Genomic DNA, 23546 nt, shown 5'->3' with positions numbered 1-23546 from the left:
CTGTAACAGTGCATGTCTAATAAGGGGTCTGTTGTTCTGTAGTAACAAAGCGTCTGACAGCCCACCTCCCATCGCTCTTTGGCTACAATAAAACGAAACAAAAGACCTTGCACACACACACACACACACACACACACACACACATACAGTGTCTCCCCATGCTGCGAGAGTCACTGATGCAGCTGGGGTGCACAACAGACAGATAAACAAGCATACACAAACACACTTGAACACACACACGGAGGAAAGAAAACACACAGTAACACACAGACACACACAGGGCTGAGTTGTGCTGCTATCACTCCTTTCAGTGTTCGGCGGTCCATCGACCCTGCATGGCTGCTCTCAGCTGGATACGTGTCATCCACAGCAGCCCTGCCTGTTAGGAGGGAAGAGTGAGGGCCGTGGAGGGTGTAAGGGAGGTGGAAATAAGTGGGGAGGGGAGGGTGGGAGAGAGGGGAAGTGGATGCAGAGGTGATGCCATGCATGGAGGAAACACAGAAGATGAAACACGACAAAGCAAAAGAGGAGTGTGGTGGTGCGTTCCTATACCCGCTGACTCCCGATTTGTGCGGGGTCAGAGGTGAAATGGGGTTGTCTGTCAGATGTTGCGCTGCATCACAGCTCCCAGTGAGCAGGGTCAGCAGTCAGCCTCCTGCTCGACCTGATCCTATCTCCTCTCCTTGTGTTGACAGTCTGGTTGTTTGCCGGCTCTTGTTCACTCAGCCAGTGAACCCTGTATGTCTCCTGTCTCTCTCTAATAGGTGTCTGTGGTGATGCTGCCATGTGCCAGCTGCCATCTGCCCTTATACTTCTTTATTCAGGTAAGACATTCCATTATTTATACTCCATTATGATGTGTCTATGTAAATATGAGTTTATGTAAAAATGGCATGTTTTTGACTGCAGAAATTTTAGGAAGACTGAATAAGTATGTAAGCGAGTAGTTTGACATTTGGGGGAGAAGACATATTTGCCTTCATGCAATTAGAGGAGATCAATATCAGTCTCAAGCAGCTGGTTAGCTGGGCCCAATACAGGTAAAGAATGGAAACCATTGTGAGCCTGGCTCTATACGACAGTTACAAAATCCACCAACCCTCATCTTTAAAGTTCATTCAAACCAAAGTTTCACTGAAGGGTTTGTGTGCTGGAATATAGTTCTTGCAGTGACTTCCTGTCGTCTCCACTGTTTGGGACTCAAAGTCAGAGTTGCCAGCCTCTTTTAAACCTCACTTTATTGGCGTTAAGAAGACCCCTCGTCGTGCTGCCTTTTCTCGATTACACAGAAGCAAACTATTGATTTTAGATAACATGACGGCGTTCCAGAATCAGAAGCATGACGGGAAACACAACAGCGTCGGCCTCTGTCCCACCATGATGGCTCTCCCCTTTTCAAACAGACATTGATCCAGCTCTGCGAATACCTGTGCAGTCCCCCACCCCCCACCTCGACACACACACACACAGACACACACACACAAGTTTTTAATTCTATTTTAGTGAGGACACTCATTGACATAATGCATTTCCTACCCCTATTGCCCAAACCTTAACCATTAAAACTAAATGCCTTACACTAACCCTAATCTAAATCTAATTCTAACCCAAGTCTTAACCCTCAAACAGCCCATTAAAAGTGGATCAGAAAGGGTTAACCCAAACATTAACTCTTTTTTACATTATATGTGGAGCAAATTATGAAGAGAACTGAAACCAGATCCCAATTCCAGATAAGTATAGACATAAGTATTTGAAGAGCTGTTCACCTCTGTGGTATAACATTTCTCAAATATTGGATGGTATGGAGCTTTAAAGCTATTTTAATGCTTCAGACTTAAAATCGAGGCATTGATGCTGTTACTATGACAGAACAAAGAATTTAGGTTCACCTCGGTGCGGTGTGTATGTTAAGCAAATTTCAGGTCTCAGCACTTTGATTTCCATATACCATGAGCTGACATCATCTGTAGCCAGTGGCTTTCGGAAAGGAAGCAAAAATACTTTCATCAGCCTCTTTTAAGCCTCATCAGCCTTTTCCTTGGAAAACCAACTGTAGTTTACTTTCTAATAAAGATGCTAACATGCAATATAAAATAATAGGTCAAGCACAATGTCATGTACTTGGTAATATTTTCAGCAATTCCAAGGGGGAAAAAGAGAAATATTTTTCAGTTTCACAGTTTGTGCTTTGCTTTGTGAGATTGAAGCAAACATTCGATTTCAGTGGACACCTTGAGAAAAGTGTGAAAATGCCAGAAGATATTATTTCAGATATTTCCGGGAAATTGAGTTCAAGAGCTTCCAATTACATTGAAGAATTCTGTCAAAGTACAGCACTAAGTGAAACTGTCGTTCAAGTCTCAGCTGCATGAATATGACATTTTATATCCCACAACACGCATGCCCATGTTTTTGTGCTTGGACACAAATGCCAACACAACCACATCTCCAGCTTTTTTGTTTTGAGCTCAATATAAAGTTCCCCTGCGTGACGTTTTCCTTTGGCCCCTAATAATGATGTAAGAGTTTATTTCCTGGAACTCCAGCTATTTCAATGGAAATCATTTAAAAGAAATGTACTTTTCCTCTCCGATGGGGACACACATAACAAGCATGTGTGACAGCTTGGAGAATAGATATAAAACTTTCATACACTCCCATCAACGTCCCTCCCCAGAAACAGACATTGGGTTTAATTATGTGTCCATCAAGTGTGTGTCAGGTCGTCTCCTGTCGGTCTTTGACAGGAAACAACTATTTAACGCAGAGTCAACAGGGACAAGAGTGACTTTAAAAAACATATCAGGATATTTGATACAAATTTGAGTTATGAGGGTGTAATAGCACTCCAATACTTTCTAAACATTTACATTCAGCAATATATTTATCAAATATCCTAATCCTGTGTGTCTCCTAATTTGAAAGAGAGGGAAGCTAAGAGATAGAAATAGTTTGCTTTTAGGTCAACCCCTCAGAGAACAGGTGTGTGTGTGTCTGTGTGTGTGTGTGTGTGTGTGTGTGTGTGTGTGTGTGTGTGTGTGTGTGTGTGGGCGGGTGTTTGTCTGTACGTGTGTCATATTATAGAGCAGAGAAGTAAAGGTATGGCAGCTGCCTGAAGAAAAATCTTAGCTGCCTGCTTCTAAGAGAAGCTTTCATCCTCCTACCTGTTCACCGAAGAGGAAAGGCTTACTCTCTCTATCTCTCTCTCTCTTTCTCTCCCTCTCTCTCTCTATCACACACATATACAGGGTTTCAGCTGATGTCTGCAATCAACAGAAATTTCACTACACTCCTTGGTCTAGATTGATCTTCATAATCAAAATGTCAACCTCCAACTTCAGTCCTATCTCTCCACAGGACTGGAGAAACGGCAAAGGAGACATGAGAGAATTTGGAGGAAAATGATCCTACTCAAAAGCCCTGTGAAATGAAAGATACATTTTCCCAGTTTTAATCTTCGTGTTAATTGTTAATTTATCTTCTGTTAGATGTCACTAAAATGTCAAAAACTCAATATAGAATCTCTACATCCCTGTTGTTTCTCTTCCTGTAAAACGCTTTCAAATGTTTGATGACTCATCCTGCTCTCAGGGGTGTTTACTAATTTTGCATCCAACGAAAAATGCATTGCGAGCCTCGGAATGTACTGTATGTATGGCCTCACTCCTCAATCCCTGTCTGATTCATCAGTTAAATCTATACAGGCATAGGCGAAAGTGGTTTGGAGAAGTCCCACAACAGAGAGCATGCTATTGAGCTGTTAGCAACTGTCAAATCTGGTGAGGGGGGGTAAAGCACGTTTAGCTATTTTGAAGGGATTTTACTAGAATCAAATCGCACTCCACCTGTTCATGTTGTACTCCTCCTTTTATCCAATGTTTACCGGGATTTGCTCCAGCCCCTCGCTACCCTCAGGATAATCGTTATAGATGATGGACGGATGAATGGATGGAAATAACATTCAAATGTCCATCTTCCTGGGACACTAAAGTTTTCTGTTAGCTAAGTTATTAAAAAGATATAAACACATAAGGAGAGTGAGACTAGAGTAAATATGTATTTTACAGGATATTATCTCTTACAGCTGAGTCTTTGAATCATTTGGCATTCCAGAATTGCATAAAGTTGCAAAACTTGCAAGACAGGAAAGGTAAAGACAGCAATGCAGCAGGGGCTAGAATGTGGAGAGATAGACCAGGGACATCACATTTAGACTCTTTAAGACTGTTTGTTTTATTGAAAATAAAAAAGTCTTCAGTTGTACCTTGGCGTCATCAGATGTTTCAGCCTTTTAATCGCAATAAGGTTAAAAGCCAAACCTGAGGGTATGCTGAGGCTTAAGGTTAATCTGACTGGCTACTGGCTTGAGTATATGAAAGCCCACTCAGTAGATCACACGTCAAAAGAGTCAAAAGCTGTCATGTTTAAGAAATTTCAGCCTGGACAAAAGTAAACCAATCAAAATTGCATGTTGTGTGTGGCCAAAAACTCATGTTACCTTCACTCCCACTCTTCCCGCTACCCCAGCAAGTACGACTGTGAAACAGCAACATCCTCTTCCTTCATCTGCGACATGCCATGTTTGTTGACAACTTCACCAGCTCCATTATCTATTGAAACATTTGTCTCTGACTAAAGAGGAGGTGGAGAATGTTATTGAGCGACACAGTCAAGACACACAGTGATGTATTTAATTGAGTTGAAAGCGACGATAAGCAGCATGAACTGTTTTTGGCCTCGGTGTTGTAAGTTAGCTTCTTTCATGGTAAAATTATGCAGACGAGAGGGGAAGCAATACATCTGATAACACACACACACACACACACACACACACACACACACACACACACACACACACACTTAGGGGTATGAACTCATGGGCGAGCAGAGAATTGTTGGAACAGATATCAGATTAGAGAAGCTTTTCTGATCTGTGGCATGAGAAGGCTGGGCTCATGTATCAACCAGCCATCTCAGCTGGTTAATCCTTATACAACCAGGGGCAAACACACACACACACTCACATGCATAGAGACATGGAGATGTAAAGGAGGGGCAAGTTGGAGAACAGTGGGGTACAATCTCCAAACAATTCCTCATCCCTTTTAGTCATGGCCTGGCTTTGGCTGTGAAGCGGAAACATCTTTGAGCCCTTGTTAACAGTGTCCCTGAACTCCAGTAAAGGTCCACTTTGCTGTCTTTGTACTTTATCGTAACACTTACAAAAGTGTTTTATTGTTTGTCTGACAGCTTTGTCATTTGTCCCGATATGTGTTTGATTGAGTTGTGTCTCCATCCTCTCCTCTTCTCTCCAAGCAGGACTGATGTCCAGATGGTGTGCCCCTCCATGTGCTGCCCACTTCAGCTCTCCCTGAATGTTTCATGGGCCACGAACCGACCCAAGCACCCACGGCCACTTGATTCAACCTTACCAGACACTGCACTCCTCTCCCTCAACCCCCCATCCCTGACCTTCACCCTCAGTCCCTCTTTTCCACTCAAGTGTCAATCCTAACCCTGCTTCAACCAAACATGGTGGCCCGCATTCCTGCTCTGGTCTTGGCCATGATGTGTCGGGGCGTGCTGCTTTCCGTTGGAGACCCTCCTCCGACCCGCCGAGAGATCCGCATCGAGGGCGACCTGGTGCTCGGCGGCTTGTTCCCCGTGCACGAAAAAGGTGGCGGTATGGAGGAGTGTGGGCGCGTGAATGAGGACAGAGGAATTCAGAGATTGGAGGCCATGCTGTTCGCCATCGACAGAATCAATATGGATGAAACTTTGCTGCCAGGCGTCTCCCTCGGTGTCCACATCCTGGACACTTGCTCCAGAGACACTTATGCACTGGAGCAGGTGAGTATAGTCATTGTACATTAACTCAAATAGAGAGGATCCTGGAAAGTGTTTGATATACTTTCCACATCTTAGTCCATTCAAAATTGGGTCTCGCTCGATCAAACTGAACCATGGTTCGGTATGAAAATACTTTTTCGGACTTCCTGACCAAATGCAGGAAAGCTGCAGGAGACAGCATTAAACAATTGAAAAATACAATAAATAATATCAAATAAATGGCTGCTTGCAGTATTGCTTGCAGTCTTTGCCTCTGACGATACAATGTTTGAATGATGAGGATGTTCATTTTGCTAGTAGTAATACTGTAATGATATTACCATGGCAACAGAATTAACAAAGAAAAATGGTTTATTCCTTTTCTCCATTCAATCAAAAAGACTAAATGCAAATACACTTGCAGAATTGACAGCACACCAAACATCAAAACAATCACAGTCCAGTATCGGTAGATGCCTCCCCCTATGGTGATGATGATAGGACAAAGCTTTCATATGCACAGATGCTGCTGATGCTGTTTAAAATGTGGCTTATTCAAAGATATATGCCCAAGATTTATCATTGATATTTTCAACATTAAACCACTTATATGTTATGTGTTTTTGAATAGTATAATTTGTGAGATCTTATTTTTGTTTTGTACTATGTTCTGTTGTATCAGCATTTACCAGCAAATGCTGATACAACTTCTCAAAAGCAGCACAGTTCACACAGAGTTGGTTTATTAGCTGTTTGTTCTCTTGCACTGCCGGGCGACTTAAACTTCTCCTATAAATTTCATATCTAAAACTGCTGCTATGCTAGATGGTGTCAGACATAGAAAAGGGTAATGTTTCCATTTTAAATCAAGTACAACTATAAGGTCTCATTAAAAGATAATGTTCAGGTGAAGTAAATGCATCTGGTAATTCTTTTTATCCACCCTGGGAAAACGGATCTTGCCTCAAATGATAACAGAAATAGAAATAGGAATTTGGGATTAGGGAAATGAGCTGGATACAAAATAAAAGAAAAGAGAAAAGAAAAGCACTTACCCCTCAGTGATTGTTATCTTCAGAAGGATGATTATATTTTTTTGCCGAGCTATTTAGAGATGATGCATCAAGGGATCTTAGACAATGAGCTCTCTGACTGTATAAACCCTGGATTCTTGACATAGGGTACCTTAAATAGGTTGTATGTCTGTTGGCTGTTTGTACACAGCAGAAATATGTGACAATGTGCCTGAATATCTCACATTTAGACCCTGTACTGAAAGCATTTTAAGATGAAAATATACAAGAAAAGCCATCTATCAGTCGTGTGTATATGTATAAGTAGCAGATTTCTTACATAAAGAACATAAATTAGTAGCTGATTTGGAATAAATAGGTTATAGCATATGCTTCACTAGTACATGTTGAAGGGGATTGATTTATGTGCTTGTGTTATAGGCTCTGGAGTTTGTAAGAGCCTCCCTCACCAAGGTGGACGACACAGAGTTCATCTGTCCAGACGGATCGTACGCTTTGCAGGATGACAACCCACTCGCTATTGCTGGCGTCATAGGAGGATCCTTCAGCAGCGTCTCAATACAGGTAACACGCGGTGGAGGAATATCAATCGTATTTTGAGGCTATGGCACTCAGAAGAACACAAAGCTCTGCCAAGGCCGAACAATTCCCTTAAATACAAACAAGCTACCACATTGTACATTGTACACACTGATAGATATCAGTTCCCTAAATATGCCTCATTGTTGTTTTCATCAAGAGCCATGAATTTAATGAAAATCCTGGATCTTCCCCCTAAACCAGACCCCTGTAATGTATGCTGATGAACAAACAAACAAATGCAGATGAAAACCTCCTGGAGGAACCCATCTATATTTACTTCCTTGGTTCTTTGGTTTTCTTTTACTTGTCCTTGCACTGGTTGCATGATCCGAGTGCAAAGGATGACTTCCAGTGACATGGCAGTGACATGGCAGTGCCAGTGTGTTGTAGTGTGTGTACTTGTTTCTTAGAAGTCTCACTGGTGTGTCCTGTGTGTTTCCCCAGCTCTTGTAGCACTTGTGACAGAGCTCTATAATTTGCATAGTTTAGCATAAAACCTCCTTCTCCGTTTACTCCTCTGTGTCTGCACAAAAGCCTCCTCCTATCAGTCCTTAAATCCCTAATCTCTGCAACTGTCTTCTCTTCCTCGTGCTCTATTCCTCTTCTTCTTCTTCTCTTTCTCTCTCTCCCATCTTCTGAATTTCTTTTTTGCTGTTACGGTCCCTTAAATCTTTGCTCGCCTCCTTCTCATCACTGGCTACTTTTTCTTTTTTCCTCTCCTTTATATTCATTCTAAGGCGTCCCTCCCGGCTATTTGGTGAGAGCTCAGTGTATGCTGACCTCAGCCCCCTTCTCATCCTCCTCCTCCTCCTTCCTGGGGCAGACATTGTTAATACATCTTCTCTGTTTCTTGTCCTTCATCAAACATAATTATCCTTTTGTTTTCCCGCAGCTCATTCTCATTGCCCTTTGTTGCTGTGCTGTTGTTTTTACCTGTCTTTTCTGAGGGCAGCGCTGTTTACGAGACCTGAACTGTGCTCTGCTGTCTTATCTCCTGCCAGTGAAGCTAATCCAACTACACTTTCATGCTCACTCTACTTGGCCAATCTGTCTTTTGCCTCTAAATGAAGTAATAGGGAATTATTTTATGTTTAACCATGCACAACTAAACTCCATTGTCTTGAGGCCATTTACATAGCAAGCAGCGTTCGTCCGCACATGTGTGTGTCTGTGTCTCTCTGTGTGTCTGTGTGCGTGTGGGACTTGCATTCCAAGCAGAAAACACACACCATCCCTCCTCTGCACCAATTTTTTCCTCCTTCCCTTTAATTTTTCTCTTTACTCGTCTCTCATATTCAGCCCATTCCTACAGTGAGTCTCCCTTCGCTCTCTCAGCAGCTTTCACTGACAAACTAAACTGTCTGTGTCCCTGTAGACAGGCCTGGTAACTAGCTGTGGTCATTGTTCAGTTGAAGGTGATGGAGCAATGCGGTGGAATTCTGCAGCGTGACCTTCCCTGACATTTAAGTCAACTGCCACCTAAAAACCATAAAACTATAAGCAGCCGCCCGTGTGTGTGTGTGTGTGTGTGTGTCAACCTGTCCTCGTGCACATCAGTATATGTATGCTAGTGTAATCTTCTACATTATTAGTCTAATGAGATTCCGACATGTTGTCAAAATAGCTCATCAACTGAGCTGCGTATGAAATATAGAGAAGCTCAGAGTGATGCGCTCTAAAAGGATTAAACTGAGGCAAGAACTGAATGGCTGTGTACTTTGTGTTGTGTATTTGCGCATGTGCGTGCATGTTAGATTGTGTATGTTTACATGTCTTTGTGCGCATGAGCATTTGTAGCAATTAGATTTCCATTGTTTGTGTCAGCACCTTTGACTAAAATTGTAATGAAGCGAATACCAACAAACCCCAATCAACAGTAAAAGGGAATATTATATGGACATCAGTAGACCCCAGATGATGTCCATCACTAATGCATGAGTCAGTGTGTGTGTGTGTGTGTGTGTGTGTGTGTATATGTGTGTTTTATCTATTCCTACACTTGCTGGATTGTCTTTTATCTTTAAATAAGCACATTATCTGTGAAGGAATTTCTATCAGCAACAGCCTTATGAATATCCTCTAATTTTTCCTTTGATGAAAAAAGTACATTGAATAAAGAATCATGTCAGATATTTGATTGGTCTCATATATATAAATATTTGTCAATATGCTAAAAAGTTGATCAAACTTTAGTGAAAAACGGATTTGAATTTAAAAGTAAAACACCCACAAAAAATATGACCATACTTTCCTCCACCACAGATTTTCATCTGGTTGTTTGTTTGACTGTTATTATTTATCAGGATTACAAAAAAACTACTAGATGTATTATCATGAAACTTAGTGAGAGGATGGGATATACATCAGGGAAGAAACCAATAAAATGTCAGGGGGTGGAATCAGGAATTATTTTTCACTTTCTTTAACTGTGCGACATTGGGCGTTTTCAACATTGTCAATGATTACTAAAAGAATAATCCTGGATCCTAATGAAAAAAAACTGACATGTTGAGGGGGAATGATATGTGTGAATGTTGCAGCAGATCCAAATAACAATCAGGATCCATTGAAGTGCTATAGTGTTTGAGGGCATGTTTAGATTCTTAGCTTACAAGCGGGTCATTTTCTTCATCAAATATTTTTCTCATCGGTTCAAGGGTTGGAGTTAGGGTATCATCAGTATCCAGTATGCAGATCCAGAGAAAGTGGTCATTCTGGTCATTCTTTCATTCAGGTGCCCCATTAAATGTAAAGCAATAGGCTTCATTGCTGCCATCTTTCTCTCAAAACATTTGCTGTATGAACACTTAAAGTTGCTGCTTGACTGTACTCAGTCTTTAGTGTAACACACTTCTTCACCATAGGCCTGCTCTCAAACAGCATACCTGATTACTACAGACTTTCCATTAAGAGATGACTTTTTACACCTCTTTACATAAACATATCAGATTAATGGGACAAAATACAACTAGTTTCAGAGAAATTAAATTTGAATTATTATATCAATTTATATCATTAGTCAATTCAAATCAAACTCAAGCTACATGAAGTGCTGTGTATATTCTGAAACAAAGACATTAGCTATCATTTCGTATATCTGTGTGCTGAAAAAAATGATCATTCAAAAAGAAGATTTAGAATTGTATTTAGAATCTGATTCATGTCACTTCTCCATCTCTTCCCTCAGGTTGCCAATCTTCTCAGGCTTTTCCAGATCCCTCAGATAAGCTATGCGTCGACGAGCGCCAAACTTAGTGATAAAACCCGCTACGATTACTTCGCCCGCACCGTGCCCCCGGACTTCTATCAGGCCAAGGCCATGGCCGAGATCCTGCGGTTCTTCAACTGGACATACGTGTCCACCGTGGCATCGGAGGGTGATTATGGTGAAACTGGCATAGAGGCCTTCGAGCAAGAGGCACGCATGAGGAACATCTGTATCGCCACTTCGGAGAAGGTAAAGGGCATGTAATGGAATTCAATAGAAAAAAAAATGTCTGCGGTTCGATCTGCATGAATATGAGACACCATTGCTCAAAGCTGAAAAGTTGATTTTTTTAATCTGGAGTGTCACGCTGATTTATGACCGGAAGCTGCACCAGTGACAATGAACAGGGCGCCAAAATTGCGATCTTATAAAAGTTTGTCTTCATGTCTTATCTTGTCTGACACAAAATGGGGTTTATATTACACTGGTGTTATCAGTTGTGAACCAGAAAATGAAAGCTTATCTCCAAGAACTAATTCCGGATGGTTTCACATTTTTCATCTCATTTGCTATGAAGGTGAATGTTAGTATGATGCCGAAGTACAGAATACATTCTGCTTTCTTCCTTTTGAATCATACTGATAAACTGTTGGAAATATGGATCTTAAATGTATTTGAGGGTAGGAGTAGCATTTTCAGTCTATGCTTCTACCTCTGTCTTTCTTTCCAGGTGGGGCGTTCAAACGCTAAGAAGTCCTATGAAGCTGTGATCCGTCAGCTCCTCCAGAAACCGAATGCCCGAGTGGCTGTTCTCTTCCTGCGCAGCGATGATGCCAGAGAGCTGCTGGCAGCTGCTGCCAGGCTGAACACCTCCTTCATCTGGGTGGCCAGCGACGGCTGGGGTGCGCAGGAAAGCATTGTCAAGGGAAATGAGGTCACCGCTGAAGGAGCCATCACACTTGAGCTGGCAGCCAATCCCGTGCCAGAATTCAACCGCTACTTCCTCAGCTTGGACCCGGTCAAGAACCACCGTAATCCCTGGTACAGGGAATTCTGGGAACAGCGGTTCCAGTGCTCTTTAGGTGGTGGAGGAGCAGGAGTAGGTGGAGGTGTTGGACTCGGGGAGACTTCTCTCCTCCCGCCGTGTGACAAGGACTTGTCAATGGACAAGAATAACTTTGAACCCGAGTCAAAGATCATGTTTGTGGTGAACGCGGTGTACGCTATGGCTCTTGCCCTTCACAACATGCAGAGGAGTCTGTGCTTCAACACCACCAAGCTGTGCGACAGCATGAAGGCCTTGGACGGGCGCAGACTCTACAGGGATTTCATCCTTAACGTCAGCTTCGCAGGTAAGATGGATGGAGCATTGTGAGGAGAGTGAGGAGTCTAAGATAAGGTGGTCGAGGTGGATGAAGAGTGAAATTTAGTGGATGATGAAGAAGAAGGGGGGTAGGAAACGGGGGGGGGGGGGGGGGCAAGAAAAAGAAAGGGATGTGAGAGCTGTGCCTAGTTAACAGTCCTCTCATGAACAACACAGGGATGTTGTCCTCCTCAGCCTGAGCATAACATAAAAAGTGAGACAAATCCGCTTAATTACTGCGTATTGTCGGAGGCAGCCCGCCATTGACACCTATTACCCATGCGTAATTGATAAGACACTACAAAGTTGCTTTGAGGAAAGAGGGCTCTGGTTAATCCGTCAGCCATATTCTTCTCACTTGCACTAATGAGATTGTGTGCGTTTTAATAGTTCCTATAGCATGCTGCCTCTCTGGCTTGACTGACAGATGGCGTACAAAGGGAGCGTTATAAATAAACTGCTGTGTCTCGAGGACTGACAGGTTTAGAGGTGCTTATTCCTCCACCAACCGTGACCAGGAGCAGACATCAAAAACAGACAGACACGCCGCACTAACACAGCAGCTTTGCCACAGGACGCAGGGAAGAGGGAGACGGAGACGAAAGAGAGAGCATGAGGACGAGAGAGTGGCATCCCATATGGAGGGAGGAGGGAAGGTAACAGATGAGATTGACAGGCAGAAAGGAAGAGTTTCGGTTTTAGGTAAAAAAGGGAGTAAGACAGAAGTAGAGATAGGGAGGGAGGGAAGGGGGAGGGAGGGAAGGGGGAGGGAGGGAGAACTGAGGCAATGCCGGAGTGGGACAGCGTGCGTCAGCAGAAGAAGAGGATTCTCTTTGAAACTCCCCATCTTCATTTCTGCTACAAATCAAAGGACGTGGAGCATTTCTGTCTGAAAGGAGGCAGACAGGGAGAAGGAAAGAGAGAGGAAGAGGGTGGAGAGGGAGAAAGATGGAGTGAGAGGATAGAGTTGAGGCGATTGCCGTTGGTAACCACTCCCTTATATGGACGGATAGAATAGATATGCAGATTAACATACGTGAGAAGTTTTGAAAGTTTAAAAATGTTGTGGTGAGAGGAGAGGAGAGGAGAGATGTGAATCCCATCGACAAATCTTTATGTCTGATCATCCTCCTCCCTTTACATCCCATCCCACTCTCCCTCCTTTCCTCTCACTACTGATGTATGTCCATGAGGTGCAAGTCTTTATTCTGCAGAAGAGCAAGAGTAAATAAGGATCTGTGATACAGCTCAGCGTTGGTGACGACAGCGACAGCATGGCAAACCGCTGTATCTCTAAAAAAATCTGTCACTTAATCTGTAACTAAATCTGTTGTGGCGTTTGTTTTTTGAAGTTTTTTTGGTTACGGCCCTGCCTGACTCACTCTCGCCGCCGCACATACTGTATACATCTTTAGAAGGAAGCAGCCGAGGTGAGCTGAGGTTGAACGTGGGGTATAAATACTGCAGCATCACCGCATCTCCGCAGTGCTCTCGGTCTGAACTGTTGCTGACGGAAAAACCAACACTCTCTGTCTCACCCCCATCTCTTTTCCCTTCCCTTACACTCACACACACACACACACACACACACACACACACACACACACACACACACACACATGCATGTTCATTAGGAGATGCTTCCCACTGCATCAAAGGTTCACGCCATGCTTCATGCTTCCCAGTAAAAACTGAATCCATCCCCTCCCTCTTCAACTTCACATTTCATGACGTGGCGAGCTGCTTGTGACTGTGATCGGGCTGTTTAGTTATCTGACAGCGTATGTGGTGCACTGAGGCAGCATGTTGTGTGGTTAGGAGAGTGTTTTCATATGCCGCTCTCCTCATCCAGCCTCATCTCGCTAGTTGCTATGGTAATGAAGCCGACACTATTGCCCATTGTGGAAGTGATCTGGTAAATCATGGGAAATGCTCCCGACAGACAGGGGGCATATTTGTGTATTTTTATGAGGCCTGGCTACATACTTGAAACATAAAACACACACTCGTGAACGCACGGGAGAGACATGCATGGACTCCGCTTAACAGTCAGTGTTTTCTTCTTTTTTTTTTTACAAAGAGGCAGCCTGAAATGCTTTTTATACCAGTATGAAATTGCAGACACCCCCAGCCCACACACTCCTCAAAGCCATCATTCAACTCCCACCCGCCCACCACCCCGATCTGCAGCAAACAGATCAGTATATACACACATGCACGCAGTCTTCTGTTCAAACAGTGGATAGATGTGATACCCCCCTCCCCCCCTCTGTGCTTTGGTGTGTGTGTGTGTGTGTGTGTGATATGTCTGTGTTAGCAGAGGCGGTGTGCCTTCAGGGCCATATTGAGCAGAGAGCTCACTGCAACGTTTAGATGCTAGAGAACAACCTTAGCTCCTTCTCTCTCTCTCTTTTTTCCTCTCCACACTCCTTTCCTCCGTCTCTCCTGTCTCCGTCACTCCCTGTCTTTCCGTCTCTCTTTCTCTCACCCTTTATCTCTCCATCTTTCCACATCTCCCTCCTTTTTTTCTTTGTCACCCAAAAAAGTGTCCTACTCTCGCTACATTTAAAAAACAGCACATCCCACTCAGACTTCACAAGGTTTTCTCTCCTGCCTCTACCGCCTCTCTGTGCTGGATTTTTCCTCCACTCCACCACACTCATGCATCCATCCACCCTTCACCTTTTCTCTATTGATTCCACCACCTGAAAGACTTTCCTCCATCCACCTATATCTCTGCTTCTGTCACATCGGTTTCTTGCTTTTCTCTAGTGCTATCTCCTCTCTTTTTTCCTCCCCTGTCACTTCTCACTTTTCTTTGCCCTTATCTTGTCTCTTGGCTCGTCCTCACCACCCTGCACCTCCTGTGTTTGGCCTGCCTCATCCCTCTTTTGTCTCCTCTGTCTCACCACCTCTCTTTCAGTCTAGCCTCATCTCTCTGCTGCTTCCCTTCTATATGTTTCTACCACGTGTTGTAAACTTCATCTATTCCCCAGCGGCCTGTTGCGCCATGGCCGAGAGAGCAACTCAGTCCCTGGGTAGCTAATCTGCAGGGAGAACAGATATAGCTAATGTGATCTGTCTGTGTATGGGTGTGTGTGTGTGTGTGTGTGTGTGTGTGTGTGTGCGTGTGTGTGTGTGTGTGTGTGTGTGTGTGTGTGTGTGTGACATGTGAGTGCATCTGTTCATTCGTATCTGTATATGCTCAGGGATGTGTGTACGTGTCCCTTCACACACTCTCTCTGTGGGACACAGATGTGTAAGGTCATTAACCCATGTTGGATGAAAAGAGGGAAAAGGAAGGTTGGTCATGCCATGAACGGAGCTGAGGAACTGTATTTATATATTTTACCTGAAACAACTGTGTGTTTATGCATCAGCCTTAATGCACTATTTACCTCGTCAAGCTTAAATGGGATTAAATTGGGGATTCAGTTGAATTGATGCTCAGAAATATAATTCTCTATTCCCTTGCCAAAAACTAATCAACAGCCAGCTTTTGGATTTTTAGCCACACAAAGAAAGATCCCCCTCCCATAACTCTCTCTCTTCCCACTTTTTAGATTACTTATTCCTCCCAAGCCCCTTTTGACTCCCCTCTCTCTCTCTCTCTCTCTCTCTCTCTCTCTCTCTCTCTCTCTCTCTCTCCTGCTTTTAATACCCACAATCCCCCTTGGGCTTCGCTTTAGCCCGACATGGCCGAGAACATAATTAATTTCTCTGCTTCTGAATGAAAAGCCTGTTTTTGCTATGCTTCTAATTAAGCTAGAATAATAAGGCATTTCTCAAGTTAGCAGGAATACTAAATGTCTCAGAAATAGGAAGGATCTGGTTGGGCTCTGTTATACTGCAGGTTCTCTCACCAAACTTTTTGTTTTACAGTTTTTTGCTTTATATTCTGTGGCCCTGGCTGCAGAGGCCATTCTGGATTTCAGAGCACTTAAATCTCTTATTCTTGAGCCCAAACATGGCTGGAACAGTCGGTTTATTCTCCCCAGATTGATGGACATTTGCAAAACTTGCAAAACTGAACTTTTTTTCCCAACCCTTTGGTGTTGGCCAAATACCTGCAAAATGTTGACATTACCTAATTTAGCTAAGTTTAGCATGTTGGCATACTTGTGTTAGCACAAGTCAAGTGACACACTGATAGACTCTTAGTCTTGTCAGTAAAAGACAAAATCCTGTGTCCTCACCAGAGTTTTAAATACATCCCAGGACAGTGTTGAGGAGAATGAGTGGCGTCCCTCAGTCAAGGACCTATAGGCTGCTGCCATCAGCTCTCTGCAGTCACGTTAGAAGTCTTGGTGGCCTTCGCCAACTCTAACTTGCAAGCTCATATACTTTCCTGATAAGCTGCTCTGTCATGTCAGCAAGGTTGCTGATGTTGGTTAAAGAAAGAAATCGCCAGTACTCTCAGTCTATTGCTCTCGGAAAGCGATCTGTTCAAGGGAAGTCAAGGACAATACGTTGCCCATAAACGGGTCTTTGGGCCAATGTCGTTATCTTTTTAGTCTGTATTACACGTAATTACCACATACAGCTAATTAGGCTTCAGTGCACATCTAAGGTCCTAATAAGATGCAGTTATGATAATTAGCTAGTGGCAAAGTGTTTCTGTGAGTGTGTATGGGTGTCGAAGAGGAGGCGGCCCAGCTTGTCTTATTGCTCTGTTTTATTAGCAGACTTTATTATCTGCCAACGTGCAGTATAATGGATTCATATCAGTTCATATCTCTGAGATATTATCAGCACCATCTTATTGAAATAATTTTCATTTAGCTGTCACCAAAACATTTAGCCCCAAATTCCGAAGAAGACTTGACGCCTAGAATTTCCTGTAACAGAGAGAGAGAGAAAAGAAAGATAGACGGCTGTGTTGTCTCTGTGATTTATGGATTTCATAAACCATAACACCCTCTGCTGTCACCTGACACACTGAGTGTTCTCAACAATAGCACAGCTTTAGCCCTCCTCATTGTTGCATGGACACACACACGCACACACACACCAGTAACAGAGGGGTCAGAGCTTCGGTTCTATCAGCTAAGTCTCCCACAGCGCTCACAGCAATACCTTAACCATTAAAACTGTAAAATAAATGGAGCTTCCACATGCGAATGTGTGTTTGCGTGCACACTCTTATTCAGCCGAACTGTTTAATCGTAATCTGTGTCCCGATTCATTCCACTGATCCCAAGCTTTAGCCTGTGTTTGGAGAAGGAATTTGGCCCACAATTTCTTTCGGTTATCCAATTACACAGAGATACGAGGAAGGCACAATGCATTTGATGCGGCTGTGCACTGAAGACCAACAGCCTTGTTATATGTTGAAGAGTGATACTTTATAAACCCAGCACATGCTGCACTATCCCCAGCCTCATCATCTTTTGACAGGGGAGGCAGCGGCATACAACACACAGCCATGTACAGCGTGTCAGCAGCGGTGAGTTGATTGCTCTGCTGTAAGGACAGACATGGCACTGTGGCAGTGACATACACTTTGTCTAAGTCAAAATCGCCAAGTGTCAGCACTGTCAGGTGTTAACGCATCATGCGACACATCAAACAGCACAACTTTTTTTTTTTTCCTTTTTTTAATCAAGTCCATGGAAGCTTTTTGTCCCTGTGTTTTTTTTTGGGTTGTTGCTTTTTTTACCGTTTCAGCATCCTGCCAATTTTACAATCTCTTCTGTTCCCACATCCTCAGGGTAGATGGTAATCCTTTCATAACAACTTGTATACAAACCAATTTGGCAGTTTCAGCAGTGTACCTCCCTCACATAAGAGACCCAGAGGCTAATTCTATCAATGTGTGGGTAGCTATAGCGCTGCCCAGGGATTCAGTCCTCTGCCTTCATGCCTATGACTTTATGGGCAGTTTGTTAATGATGCATTTGGTAATAAACTTTGTCGGATCAGAATTTAGAAAGAGTTTTTGTTCCTATGTGACCTTAGGGAAAGGATGGGAGGACATTGATACACACAGACATCACCAAGCAGACCAGGCATTTATAGCCTCTTAGCCAATACATTTGTACCTGGCTGGTCTTCAGTAATGAAAACACTATTATAATGCCCTTCACTGTCTGTCCTGGACTGCTAAGGCTTAACTGACCATGGCTTATTGTCTCTGTCCTCACTGCTGCTTTTAAGAGGCATCAGTGAGAAATCAATGGGATGATTGTTTGCGATTGTTTCGCTTTAATCTCCTTTTCCCACTCGTCTTATCTCTTTCATTTCCTTTCTTTGTCTCCTCTCACCCCCCTCCAGCTCCATTCTCTCCACCGGGCAGTGAGACAGCGGTGAAGTTTGATTCCCAGGGGGACGGCATGGGCCGATACAACATCTTCAGCTACCAGCGCTCCGGCGAGCGTTACGGTTACATGCCAGTGGGCGAATGGGCAGAGAGTTTGACTCTGAGCAGTGATCTAATCCACTGGCCAAGAGAAGTGGTGCCCAACTCGCAGTGCAGCGACCCCTGCGAACGTAATGAGATGAAGAAAATGCAGGCAGGTAGGGGACTGAATTTTAACAATGTTCTTTTTTTTGTCATAGCAACATACCCTATCAAGCATCTGCACCTTTTGAACAATCTCAGGCTGTCACACTCTGCGGTTCGTATCCCTGTTTCCCAGGTGAGTACTGCTGCTGGATCTGCACGGCCTGTGAGCCTCATGAATACCTGGCTGATGAGTTCACCTGCTCGCCCTGTGCTCCCGGCCAGTGGCCCACTGACGATCTGACATCCTGTTATGACCTTCCTGAGGACTACATAATGTGGGAAGACGCCTGGGCCATTGGTCCAATTACTATTGCTTGTGTAGGGTGAGTGATAAAGAGCTGTCGGCAAGATGTCAGTTTGAGTGGTCCTCAGAGGTGTGTGTACGTGTTTGCGTTAAGGGAACTGACTGTCAAGATTTGGATTTCAAACTTAATAGAAAGTCTCTCCATACACATTTAAAGGTCCAGTGTGTAAGATTTAGGTGAAAGGGAACTATTGGCAGATATTTAATGTAGAATAATCCTCATGGTGTTTTCACTAGTTCATTTCATCTAAATTGTATGAATTGTAGTTTTCTTTACAACAGAAAAGACCCTTTATATTTAAATACTTTATATTTACATCGAGGGGACCCTCTCTAGGATGCCATGTTTTTTACATTAGTCCAGACTGGACAAACTAAACACCTTTTGAGTTTTTATGACAACTGAAGCTACCACAGGTTCTTTTTCATGTTTGGAAAGGGAGGGTGAGGTGAGGGGTGTTCAGCTGCAACATGCAATTTCAACACTAGATATCACGATATTCTACACACTGTACCTTTATGAATGTGAAGAATTATATTTTCTAGTCTTTCCAAACCACAAGAAAAAAGTTTCAAAGAATCAAGTAAACTGTGGTTAGTTGTTCAAACATAATCTGCTTGTTTGGCTAACTAGTTTAACTAATGCTTTGTTATTCTACAAGTAATGTGATGTGCTTTGTCAAGGAACAGTTTTATAAGTTTTTAAGTATATTCAATGATGTATGGCTTGAGTTCACAGTATATAAGACTCAAATGTGCATCTTCTGTCCTAAGGTTCATGTGCACGGGCCTGGTGTTCTGGGTGTTTATCCGACACAACAACACGCCGCTGGTGAAAGCTTCAGGCAGGGAGCTGTGTTACATCCTCCTCTCGGGAGTCTTCATGTCGTACGCCATGACTTTCCTCTTCTTAGCCAAACCGTCTCCCGCCATCTGTGCCCTGCGTCGCCTTGGCCTTGGCACATCGTTTGCTGTCTGCTACTCAGCCCTCCTCACCAAAACTAACAGAATAGCCAGGATTTTCAATGGTGTCAAAGACGGAGCGGGCGCAGTGAGGCCACGCTTCATCAGCCCGTCGTCTCAGGTGAACAGTTGCAGCATCATTGTGCATCAATCTGCATCATCCGAATGGACGGATTGACAGACAGGGGATCTTGATGACTTTACTTTTCTCTCCTCTCAGGTGTTCATTTGTCTGAGTCTAATCTCCGTCCAGTTGGTGATGGTGTCAGTGTGGTTGCTGCTGGAGGTTCCCGGGACACGACGCTTCACTTTGCCTGAGCGACGGCAGACTGTCATCCTCAAGTGTAATGTTCGTGACTCCAGTATGTTGCTGTCACTGGGATATGATGTGCTCCTGGTCATCCTGTGTACTGTGTAAGTGTGTCATTCACGGTTCAACTATTTTTCTTTCAATTTCAGAAATGTTTTTCCATAGCACGACTAATTTTAAATATTAAGTATTAATAGTGTGTTTTCCTGATGGTGTCTTATCAAAAACATGATTCTCTCCCTGTAGGTATGCCTTCAAGACCAGGAAGTGCCCAGAGAATTTCAATGAGGCCAAGTTTATTGGGTTCACCATGTACACCACCTGTATCATTTGGCTGGCCTTTCTTCCCATCTTTTATGTTACATCAAGCGACTACAGGGTATCTTGAACAAACCCACACACACACACACACACACACACACAAACACACACACACACACACACACACACACACACACACACTCGGAAGCCATTCTCATGTCTGTAGATTAAATATGAAGCTACGTCTAGCTGGTTAACTTATCTTAGCAAAAGAGCTGAGAACTAGATATACCAACTTGATTAGCTTTGTCCAAACATGATAAAAATCCTCTTGCCAGTACCTCAAAAGCTCACTAATTCAAAAAAAGAGAGTAATGGCCCATAGGCCATGATCATATAGGCTCAGAATATAGAGGGACTGGCATCAGAACCTTTGCCTTGTGGTTCAGTTCCTACAATCTCACCAATGGTCAAGAGCTCTGGGTAGAGACCAAAAGGTTTGGATCGCAATTACAAGTGGCTGAGCAAGTTTTCTCCATAGCGCGGCTGGGTCAAGCCTTAGAAACAGGGCGAGGAGCTTGTGTCATGGGAGCTCGGGCTGCTGCTCCTTCATGTAGAGATGCTTTGGACTGGTTCCTGTACATCTCCCATTGAAGGTTTATTGGGCAGGCCCAACTGGGAGGAGGCCCAGGGGTAGACTCAGAACTCTCCAATGGGACCGCATATCCCATCTGACCTGGGAATGCCTGAGGACCCCCCAGGCTGGAACACTCAGAAAAGTGGACGGAAATGGATAGATGGATGGACGTTGATGTGATATATAATATATAATAGGACTGAGATTGGGATCAATCTTCTCCTCTAACTCTTCACAAGAAACAAATAAACATACTGTATCTCAAATTTCTCCAATCTCCATTATTACTGACATTTTGGGTGGAGTTCCTATAATCTGACTCTGTGGGCAGATTTTTGTCTCGTCAACTCTGATTATTACCAGCACACCGGTCACAGGACAGTCTGCACACAGGTGTTGAGGAGACTGAGAACTATTTCTAATCCTGCTGGCAAATGTCAGTGCTGGGACGATAAAAAGACAGGCTGTCAAAGTGTTGACACGTGTGCATCTTTAACAGGAAAGAGGGAGCGAGCGTTCACCAGATCCATACAAATCTTAGGTCATACACACATACCTGAAGCGCACGCTTCCACAAACACACACACGAACAGAGGCAGTGTATCAAAAGGCGTTAGAGAAGAGTGCTGATGCCAGGGCTGCTCATTTGATACCACAACACCCCCCCTCACACACACATACCAACCCTTCTCCCCCTCTCCTACTCTCTCTCTCTATATCTCCCTCTCTCTCCCTCTCTCTCTTGAACTATGCATTTCTTTGGCCTTGTAATCTGACTTTAAGATTAGTCAGGCAAGCATAACATCACCAGCATGGACAACCACGCACGCACACACACACACACACACACACACACAAACACACACACACACACATACACACACATACACACACACTCACACACAAACACACACACACACACAGAGGACATGTTGTACTGTCGATTACTAATATGTGCCTCTGTACAGTTCCGTGATTTACCGTGAGTTGCGTTCATGCACCTCTGTAACCATCTCTGACACTAACACTGCAGCCACACAAAGTTACACTCAGCAATGAGTTACGGTAACCTGTTAGGGACATACAGGCTGCGTGTTTCTTTTGAATGTGGAGGACACATTTCTCCTAAGAGAGACAATGAAGACTGATCCTAACCCAAATATTGGGAATCCACAAGATTGTATTTAGCATTGATTTTGCACAATAAATCAGTTTGAGCAACTGCTGAGTTTCTGTTGGCCTGAGACTCGTATTGATCTCAGCTGTAATTGTTATCCTCTGGACTGTTGCAAAGTAACAGTCTAACAATACAGAGTTATACTCTTGTTGGCTCTGTCTGCACAGAGATCAGTTGATTAGTGTAGGCATTTTTATGCTCAGTATTTAGTCGATCAAAGTGGCTTGGATTTATCAGAGCTTTATTCTCTGCGAGGCACTTTGTAATACTTATTCAAAAAGTGCCTTCGAAGAATGTTCATTATTATAGATTATTATCATCAGATTGGCTCTTAACAGCAATTACTTTGTTCTACATTAGCATAAGATTTATCCATCAAAGTCTGACAACTAATTACTGTCTCCCCCATGTCCCTGTCTTTCCTGCGCAGGTTCAGACCACCACGATGTGTATCTCCGTCAGCCTGAGTGGCTTTGTGGTCCTGGGCTGTATGTTTGCACCGAAGGTCCATATCATCATGTTCCAGCCCCAGAAGAATGTGACCAGCCACAGGCTTAACCTCAATCGCTTCAGTGTCAGCGGGGCTGCCACCACGTATGCATCTCACGGTAAGTTACATGCAGTTACCTCATTTTTAAAGAGACAGGGCTTTTACAGCAGCACTCTGTTGCTGTCATTTTTATTATGCCTTTGTTGAACAGGCTGGATTCAACATTCCATATCCAGCACAGCACACAGCCCTGTGTTCCACTACAGGGAATACGAAACTTTGAATTTTAAACTATGTAACAGTTTCTTTATATTTTTTTAATTTTCTTCTATTTGAACAAAATACAAAAAAATACATCACGTTTAAGATGTTTGATACCACTGTGACCATATCAAATTATTTACAATAACATAATTGTTAAAATTATAATCGTACTAATTCGTTGTGAGAAACATATATAAGTGTATGAAAAAACAAACCATGAGGAAAACATTTCAAAAGCATATAAATTTAAGTTTTAATAAGCATGAAAATAATAAAATAAACATAAATGATATTAACTATAAACTCTCTGGCACTTTATTGTGATGAGGCTTAACATTAGTTTGCACACTAGTGATGCATTGAGTTAGTTTTGCCTTCACCATGAGTGCATTATCTAAAGAACGTCTCCAGAGAAGCTATTCACGTAGAGTCACAGTTTTATTGATTCGATTTGGGCACGGTGACCTCATCTGTGTCTCTAAAAAAGACTGAAACTGCACTTGTTGTCAGTGGCATACAACAGCAGGGCAGTCATTTTTTGGGGTATATATTTTCTAACTAGATTTATTATGTGTTAAAGTTATTATTGCTAGTTTTATGCTAATCGTTGACAAAG

At 43.2% G+C, this 23546-nt stretch overlaps 1 protein-coding gene across 2 annotated transcripts in view; it reads left to right on the top strand.

Moving 5' to 3' along the window:
• grm3 (glutamate receptor, metabotropic 3) overlaps positions 1-23546 on the top strand; it is a 36097-nt gene that overhangs the window by 8940 nt on the left and 3611 nt on the right. Inside the window, exons 2-12 of one of the 2 annotated variants that reach the window (XM_020079456.2) lie at positions 765-824; positions 5323-5853; positions 7287-7430; positions 10636-10905; positions 11387-12008; positions 18293-18535; positions 18658-18847; positions 19603-19912; positions 20012-20205; positions 20348-20480; positions 22607-22784. In XM_020079456.2, coding sequence (XP_019935015.2) covers positions 5536-5853; positions 7287-7430; positions 10636-10905; positions 11387-12008; positions 18293-18535; positions 18658-18847; positions 19603-19912; positions 20012-20205; positions 20348-20480; positions 22607-22784 — 2602 coding nt within the window. In that variant the 5' untranslated portion in view covers positions 765-824; positions 5323-5535. Of the gene's footprint in view, positions 1-764; positions 825-5319; positions 5854-7286; positions 7431-10635; positions 10906-11386; positions 12009-18292; positions 18536-18657; positions 18848-19602; positions 19913-20011; positions 20206-20347; positions 20481-22606; positions 22785-23546 lie in introns of both variants that reach the window. The other variant, XM_020079457.2, reaches the window with a different exon arrangement.

Source organism: Paralichthys olivaceus, chromosome 7 (assembly GCF_024713975.1).
Source record: "Paralichthys olivaceus isolate ysfri-2021 chromosome 7, ASM2471397v2, whole genome shotgun sequence".
In the NCBI taxonomy this organism is placed as follows: Eukaryota; Metazoa; Chordata; class Actinopteri; order Pleuronectiformes; family Paralichthyidae; genus Paralichthys; species Paralichthys olivaceus.
The sequence above is the reverse complement of the archived record's forward strand: the minus strand, read 5'-3'. Positions and strand labels throughout refer to the sequence as shown.